We start from the raw sequence: 8007 nt of genomic DNA on the forward strand, positions 1-8007 counted from the left end.
CCGAAAAAGGCAGAAACCACCGTGGCCACCTCCTAGAACCTCCTGCTTACCCCATGTTTCTTGGTGGAGAAACGCCGGTGACCCCCGCTCTGCTCCCCACCCGGCACGGACTTGCTCCCCCAAGCACCCCCAAGCCCCCCGGCGCACCAGGGGAAGGGATGCGAGTGACGGTGACCGAGGGCTGCCGCCTTTATTGGACCTGTTAGGTTGTGCCCGAAGGGGACACCCAGTGCATGGCCACGGGGTGGGAGGGTGGGGAAACGGGGACTGGCATTTTTAAAGGCTTAAATGCATAAAATGCAAAGGAAAAAAAGGGCTCAGGGCATCAGGCAGCAGCATGCTCCCCTCCGCACCGGGGTGAGGTGACAGCGGGGTGGCGGGGGGGGGTCCAGTTCTGGGCCTGGTACATCTGGCCGTCCCGCTGGTGACAGCTTCCTCAGTGGGGAGCCTCTTTCTTCCTCCTGCCAAAAGCAGAAGGGGGGAGAAACATGTGAAGACTGGTCCTCACGGGATGCCCCCGGTCCCGCCGGGAGCCCCTTTCACTCGGGGTGGACGGGGGCTTACAGGTTAGGGAGGTCCTGCAGGAGTTTCTTCACCCAAGGGACGTCAGGATCCACACAGACCCTCTCCAGGCTTTTTAACTTAATCCTAGAAAACACACGGCGTTTCAGCACCATCGCTTCCCCCTCCTCCAGTGGGGGGGCTCGAGCAGCCAAACCCCCCCCGGCGCTTCCCGTAAAGAAAGAGAGTGCGAAACTGAAAGAATTCAGGGAGGACGGGGGAGGACCAAAGGGCTCGTACCCCCCCCGGGAGCCACTTACATCACCTCGAGGCGCCGGCAGCTGCTCCCCACCGGCCGGACCTCGATGCTGCTGTATTTCCGCGGGGGGATGAAGGCCCTGGTGGTCTTGGCGCAGCGGCAGCTCAGATTGCCGTTGGCTTCCAGGAGAGCTGGAGGGGCACACGGCCGCGGCTCACGCATGGCCCGAAAACCCGCCGCCATCCCCAAAACCCTTTCCGGGCAATGCCGTCTTCCCCCCACGTCCCACCAGGATCACCGCACCCGCTTGCGAAAGAGCCTCGGCAGTATTTAAGCCCCGGAGTTGGCAGCGGGATGCTGCCTCTAAAAACCTCACCCCACACCCCCCCCCCCCCAGCATCCTCCAGCCCCACTCGTGGGGGCATGGGGAGCCTCACCTGCATCCCCGGGGCGGTGGGTCACCAGCAGCACCCCCAGCAGCAGGGCCGCCCGTGCAGCCATGCCAGCCCCATCCCCGGCCCCGGCAGCATCCCCCTATTTGAGCCAGAAAATAGGAGAAGTGAGGCGGCGCAGGCGGGAGGCCCCGGGGGCCCGTGGGGTTGGGGTGGTTTTTGCCCATCTCCGTTCCCTGCTGACAGCGCTCGCTGAGCTTGCAACGCCGCTGATAAAAAGAGGCTCGGGGCTTGTCCGGGGCCCGGGCTTCCTGAAACCGGCTCTGTTTTCCCTTTACCTACAAAGCTGGGTCTTGTAAAGATATCGGTTGTTTCCCCCAATGCTTGTTCTTAGCCCACGCAGCTGCACAAGCCTGGAGGTTTTTGGGGTGCTTTTCTTTTTTTTTTTTGCATGATCAAATATTACTCATTTCTACAGCCAGATTTCCCCCTGCAAGGTGCATCCCAGCCTGAGCTTTGGGGACATTCGCTTTTGCTCTTCCCCCCCCCCGTGGCTGATTATCCCAAAACTCTGCCGAGTGAGCTCGCCTCCATCCCCTATATTTTCTTATTGGCCTTTACTGCTTTCAAAAGCCTTACAGCTGCCGGCAAGCCCCAGCCCCACGACGAACGCCGGCGCTTGGATGTGGGGTGCATTGGCTGTATCACCCAGCTCCCCGCCGGCAACGCCTTGCCCTCAAATCAGCACCGAGACACGCAACAGGTTATGCCGGGAAGGAACTTTGCTTCCCGCCAGCTGTGCCGGGGCTGCCGGACCCTTGCTGGTGGTTCAGGGCTGGGACAGCCATCCCAGCTGCCGTCGCTGCCTTGGACAAACCTTTCCCCGCCCCTGTCTCATTCCTCCGCGTAAAAGGGGTTTTCATCGTGCCTGACACGTGCCTGGGCGCTGCCCCTGTTCCCCTACCTATAATAGAAATACCTCACCTGAGGTATATTCAAATGCACATTTTAATGCCTGCGGCATGTCTGTGAAAGAGCGTCAAGACAAGAGCACCAGATGCAAATGACGGTACATTCAGCTCCAGGAAGGCTACGGCGGTGGGGTTTATCAAAGCTCTGCCGGGTTTCTTCGAAGCTAGGAGATCCAGGGAAAATACAGCAGAAGAAAAAAACCTGAATTTTATTTGACTTGAGCTCTCAGGACAGGACACGCAACGCTGTGTTAAAAAAAACACCAGACACACACTCTGTCGATGAGTGCTTCGCACGGAAAGAGTCACAGAGTCGTTCTTACAGAGACGGGAGCAGCCCCTGACAGAGAAAGGCTTCACAGTCCACAGGCAAGTAAATAAACGAAGGGTTCCTATTCACGCTGATCCGAGGACCGAAAGCAGGTGGGAAAAACCCCCACGAACCTGCCACGGGGCTGGGGTCAGCAGCGAGCTGCCCTCCCTGCAGCGGCCGCCGCCGGGGCCGGACACGGGGCTTTCGGGAAGAGGGGGAAGCGAGGGCAAAGTGAGGAGCGGCCAGGTTTGCACGCCTGTGCATTATCTGCCAGCCCGTCGCGGGGCTCCGAGCGTCAACTTCCTTAGCAGGAAACTTATTTTTTCTTCCTGCGAAAAGCAGAAGGAGGAGAAACATGTGAACGCAGAGAAAAGCGGGTCCTGGGGGAGGAAGCTCCTGCCCCAACCGAAGGAAGTCGCTGACGTTTCCTCGGAGCAGGCGTCACCCGTGGGGACGTCTCCCGGCCACCCCTCTGCTCTGCCACGAACCCGGGCATGACAAAGGAGGGCGGCTTTCCCAGCCGAGCATCGACACGCTATTGCACTCGCAATGAGAAAACCCTGCTCCTGCCATTCCCCACCCCACCCCAAATATTTTTTTTTCGCCAAAACGTTTTCAGAGGCGCGGCGCCGTGCACGAGCCCGGGAGAGCACGACCCACGGATGGCAGCACCAGCGTGCTGAACGACCGAACGCTGCTTTGCACAGCGAGGTCTCGCCCCTCATCACCTTGGGAGCGGGTCCCTTGGCTCCCGGCAGCCCCCCCCCCCCAAAAGCCCCGGGTCCTGCAAGCGCTCCCCAGGACTCCGGATGAGATGGGATGCTGTCCAGGGCCACCTGAGCCAAAGGGTTTTTCATCAAAGCAACTTACGTGCTAGCAATACGCTTCAGCAGTTTCTTTACCCAAGGGGCGTCAGGATTCACGCACACCTTCCCTGAGGCTTTTAATTTAATTCTGAAACGCAAGGAGAGGTTATGAGCATTACCCTCCCCTCCAAAGGCAGGGATTCGAGCAGCCAGAGCTGACCTGCAAGGCTCAGCTTTCATTTACAGCGCCAGCAGATCACAGAAAGCCGCTAGCGACAGAGGGAAGCCACAGGACGGTCAGGAAAAAGCAAGATGCAACACGTTCCCGTGCGGAGCGGAGACCGTGCTTGAAGCCCAGAGGTGACTGCTCAAAGGCAATTTTTTCTGTAGATTTACAAACGTATCAGTGCCAAGCAGTTAAAGAACTCTTACACTTCTGCTTAACGCACCACTTTAGTCAGGACAGGAGGAACGAGGTAAAAGCTTGACCCAAGATGCTGCGGAGAAGCGGGGTGGTTGCAGAAGAAAAGGTGCAGGGCTGGCCCCGCTGCTCTGCAGGAGCCGGAGGAGAAAGCAGCTTTCTGCCCCACGAGCCCCCCGCAGCACTTACATGATCTCTGTACGTCTGCAGGTGCTTCCCACAGGTCTTATCTCAATGCTTTCGTATCTCTTTGGACTGAGGTAGTCCGAAGTTGTTTTTACACACCTACAGTTCAGGTTTCCGTTCACCTCCAGGATGGCTGAGAGAGAGAGAAGGTAGCAACTTACAGAGTCAAACAGCGTTATTTAGAGATGCAGCAACTCCGAATCTCTCACAGAGCCAAAGAAATTGTCCCTTTCCGTGCTTTCGCTGACAACACTTTAGGGACCACGGTAAGAAACTGTTATCTGTGCCTCTACCTCGGTACCCTGCTCTCACACAGCTCCTGAAAGCTGAACCGGGTCCTGGCAAAGGAGGACGGTCGCGCTCTTTCCTTGGCTACGAGAAAAATCCTGGGCTAAACAGCCAAGAGGAGTCCCTGTCTCCTCCGGTCCCTTTCGACACAGGACGCAGGTGATGCCCACCCATCGCGAGGACCACGGCAGGCTGGGAGCTGACAGCCCTGGGTATCTCTGCAAAGGCACCAGAAGCTCACCTGCGCGGGCTGAGTGGGACATCACCAGCAGCAGCAGCAGCCACAGCAGTACGGGGGCTCCTGTCCCCCTCCCAGCCGGCGATCGCATCCTTGCAGCAGGCTCAGCCCCTGAGACGGTCTGAGGAACCGGGTGAAAAAACACCTCTATTTATTTGGGAGGGTCACGCTCTGATACAAGCGACAAGATTCAAACTTCAGCAGTCACATCTGACCAGCGGACCGTGAAGAGAGGTGACGTAATTTCTCGGATGCTCCCCGCAGCCGGGTCAGAAGCTGAATTTACAATATTATTGATTAAAACCAGCCATTGGGACGAACGACATATTTGGATTCCCTACGTCATCTTCCCCACAGCCTGCTTCTGATTAGCTGGGTCTGTACAAACATCACCCTTCGTTCCCTTTAGCATTTACCCCTCAACCACAAAAAGAGCCCAGAATAAAATCAGAGCGCAAACCCCGGGTAAGCAGGGGTTTCTTAATGCACTCAGATATTTACATATTTCTTTCTTCGGGTTATAATTCCCCCACGCTCTTTTTGCTATCTCTTACATCAGCAAAAATGCCTAGCACTGTACCGTGGAAAATTAATAAAGATCTCTGCTATACGTTTCCACTCAGACCCTTCAAATCTAGCACTTTGCCGTACGAGTAAAACACCCAGGAAATGCAAGAGATGACTGGTACAGCAGCACCAGCAAAAAGCAAACCATGCCTGCATCTCTGCACAGATAAATGTGCTGACGTGCACGTTTATCAGCAGCGACGTCCTTGGTACCAGCAGCCGGGGAGTAGAAACAGAGGTGGATGCCAGAGAAGAGCAGGAGGAAAAGCAACGGGGCTGGGATGGACTCAGGGATTTGTGAGGGTGAGACCTGAGCTCTCCCCTCGCGGTGCTGGGACTGGAGGGAGAGGGGCTGCAGCCCCGCTCTTTCCCTCTACGCTATGTCAAGAGCGCCCTTCGGTAACACAGGGATCAAATCCCCATCTGGATGCACAACGAGCCACGGGGCGGCACCAGGGGTAGCTGCCGGGGTCTTCCTATTTGGCCCCATTTACCAGCCTGTTACAGCACTTAGGACCTGAAATAGTCTGGGCTGAGTTAGAGGTGTTCTGCCTGCCTGCCGTTTCAGGAAAAGCAGCTTTTATTACATTATCAGCTCAGAAGTGCAGTGTGCTATGCAATCGGTGAGCCAGTTCTCCATCATCCACGGCAGGGATAATCAAACAGTAGTGGGCAAACTACTGACACCAAAGTAGACGTGTATGTGTGTCCTGGTTTCGGCTGGGACAGAGTTAATTTCCCTCCTAGTAGCTGGTACAGTGCTGGGTTTTGGATTTAGGATGAGAACAAAGTTGATAAGGCACCGATGTTTTAGTTGTTGCTAGGTAATGCTTACACTAGCCAAGGACTTTTCAGCTTCCCATGCTCTACCGACTGAGCAGGCTGGAGGTGCACAAGAAGCTGGGAGGGGGCACAGCCAAACTGGCCAAAGGGACATTCCATACCATGGGACGTCATGCTCAGTACAGAACTGGGGGAAAGCTGGCCGGGGGGGCCGCTGCTCGGGGACTGGCTGGGCATCGGTCGGCGGGTGGTGAGCAATTGCACTGTGCATCACTCGCTTTGTGTATTATTATTATTATCATATTATTATTATTATTATCATTTTATTTCAATTATTAAACTGTTTTTACCTCAACCCACGAGTTTTTCTCACTTGTGCTCTTCCAATTCTCTCCCCCATCCCACTGGGTGGGGGGAGTGAGCGAGCGGCTGCGTGGTGCTCAGTTGCCGACTGAGGTTAAACCACGACAATGCGGCAGTGGGAAACTGTAGGAGCACAAAGAAGGGGAGGTCAGACCACGCTCATCCTTACAGTGCTGTAGAGCCACGTGTCCACAAGGCTCTATTCTGGCAACGCGGAGCCCTCCGGGCCTTACACCCAAGGGAATACCCCTGCCCGTTTTGGGGGACCATCGGCTGGCGCTTGCTCCTCCGCACGTTTCACAGCATCTTTTGGGTTTCCTCTCAAAACGAGCCACTGAAGGACCACAGCAACGCATTTCGGCATGCAAGGGGTCAGTCCTGTCACGCCAACACCTTCAGCCCTCACATGGGACATTCAAGGGCCACTGCTGCGAAGCGACGGCCACAGCAGCACCCCGCGCTCTCGGGTTTTGATGGGACGGGGGCTGCCCTGAATAAGGCAAAGTCACCAGCCGGGAAGCAAAAAGGGAAGGGGACATGCGGCCACGATCGCGAAGCGAGGAGGAAGGAAGAGGGCAGAAGAAAAATGATGTGGTTGTGTGATAATGTTGTAACTTGGAGCTTTCAAATCATGTCAGCATTTTATATAGTAACAAAATGGTAAATTAAAAAGAAAAAAAAAAAAGTCTTCCACTCAAACTGTAAGCTACTCATCTTTCTCTTAAAAACGTGTTTTTCCTCTGAGATAGGTCCAAAAGTCTTGTAAAGACCTTGTTCAAGAGATCAGGGTCAAGAACAGAGGAGCGAGGAGTTTAACTCCCCATACATCAGGGTCGCAGAGAGGCCAGGGACAATTTCCATGAGCTATTCCCGAAGTCCTGCGGGGGGAATGAGAGCCTTGCTGCTATGGCAGTGGAAAAGGAGGTGGCTTTAAAACTGGGTTTTGTTCAATTCTTTCAGAGCTTTCAATTTCCTTGCAGAGAGTTATTAGAAGGAGCCCGACCTAGGACTGGTTTAAATGGTTTTGCTGGGTCGTGGCAGGGGTCTCTTCAAAGAAAAGTCTGCAAAACCGCGGGGAAGGCAGCGATTTACCAGGAGAGATGACTGGTCACCTACTCAAAGTGCTACAGAGGCACCGAAGAAGTTTCAAAATCTTTCTGAAGCTCATGGCTTCAAAGCGATCCTGCTTTTATAGCTGGGGAAAACCGAGAGAAGTGAAAGCAACTTTCCCCAGAGCTGCCCAGCGGAGAGGACGGAGTCGGGACACGCGGCCAGCACTCCAAGCGTGGCTCTTGCACGACCGAGGGAAACCAACACCAGTGCTGGCAGCGCTTACGGATACTGGTACGGGAAGAAGCTACCCCTGGGAGACATGCAATGGACAGACCAAGATAACTCACGGGCAAGATCACGCCCCAGATTTGTGGCTACAGGGCAGGTGTCCGTCTCCTGTCTACCCTGGAGAGAAGCGGGAGCTACAGAAGCATGTTTCAGCCGGGTACATTTAAAGAGGTGGCTTTAAAGGGATCCTGGGCGATCAGTTTGGCCACAGCGACCTCAGTTTTAGCCTGGGGCAGATGTTTCCCCCCAGACCTATGCAAGATCCCAGGTGCTTTCACTGAGGTTGTGCCCTCTAGGGATGTGCTGCTTTGTGCTGACATGTCGCTTGATGCCCGTCCTCGCAACCCTTCTTCCATGACAGTCACGGTGCTCATTAACTCACTTTGTACCCAGGACGAAACCCACACACCCCTCAGGGAGAGGACAGGAGGGCCTCCTCTTCATCGCGAGCATGGAGGAAGTTGTCCCCTCTGCAGAGGTGGCCTTGGCAGCAGCTCCCCTCCAAGTAGGAGAAGTCAATGCTGCCGGGACAAAATCACACGCTCACCCTGGGGCTGCGGGGAAGCAACAGCCATCGT

At 55.4% G+C, this 8007-nt stretch overlaps 2 protein-coding genes across 2 annotated transcripts; both read right to left on the reverse strand.

Moving 5' to 3' along the window:
- Positions 1–397: 397 nt before the first annotated feature.
- Positions 398–1261, reverse strand: LOC143160138 (alveolar macrophage chemotactic factor-like). The gene is made up of 4 exons (XM_076337683.1): positions 1198–1261; positions 822–951; positions 565–648; positions 398–461 (listed from the first exon to the last, which is right to left on the reverse strand). The coding sequence occupies exons 1-4, from the start codon at positions 1259–1261 to the stop codon at positions 437–439; spliced, it is 303 nt and encodes a 100-aa protein (XP_076193798.1). The 3' UTR covers positions 398–436.
- A 1491-nt stretch (positions 1262–2752) lies between these two features.
- On the reverse strand, positions 2753–4466 carry LOC143160160 (C-X-C motif chemokine 2-like). Its single transcript, XM_076337701.1, has 4 exons — positions 4379–4466; positions 3853–3982; positions 3307–3390; positions 2753–2765 (listed from the first exon to the last, which is right to left on the reverse strand). The coding sequence occupies exons 1-4, from the start codon at positions 4464–4466 to the stop codon at positions 2753–2755; spliced, it is 315 nt and encodes a 104-aa protein (XP_076193816.1).
- Positions 4467–8007: the final 3541 nt, after the last annotated feature.

Source organism: Aptenodytes patagonicus, chromosome 4, assembly GCF_965638725.1.
Source record: "Aptenodytes patagonicus chromosome 4, bAptPat1.pri.cur, whole genome shotgun sequence".
NCBI classification, from domain to species: Eukaryota; Metazoa; Chordata; class Aves; order Sphenisciformes; family Spheniscidae; genus Aptenodytes; species Aptenodytes patagonicus.

What these genes read in the sequence shown, in the direction of transcription:
- LOC143160160 (XM_076337701.1), bottom strand. Translation starts at nt 4,466, where the DNA reads ATGCGATCGCCGGCTGGGAGGGGGACAGGAGCCCCCGTACTGCTGTGG. An exon ending in GTCCCACTCAGCCCGCGCAG is followed by an intron (nt 3,983 to 4,378) that starts GTGAGCTTCTGG and finishes TCTCTCTCTCAG; the next exon opens with CCATCCTGGAGGTGAACGGA. An exon ending in TGCAGACGTACAGAGATCAT is followed by an intron (nt 3,391 to 3,852) that starts GTAAGTGCTGCG and finishes CTTGCGTTTCAG; the next exon opens with AATTAAATTAAAAGCCTCAG.
- LOC143160138 (XM_076337683.1), bottom strand. Translation starts at nt 1,261, where the DNA reads ATGGCTGCACGGGCGGCCCTGCTGCTGGGGGTGCTGCTGGTGACCCAC. An exon ending in TGCCGGCGCCTCGAGGTGAT is followed by an intron (nt 649 to 821) that starts GTAAGTGGCTCC and finishes TGTGTTTTCTAG; the next exon opens with GATTAAGTTAAAAAGCCTGG. An exon ending in CTGCAGGACCTCCCTAACCT is followed by an intron (nt 462 to 564) that starts GTAAGCCCCCGT and finishes TGCTTTTGGCAG; the next exon opens with GAGGAAGAAAGAGGCTCCCC.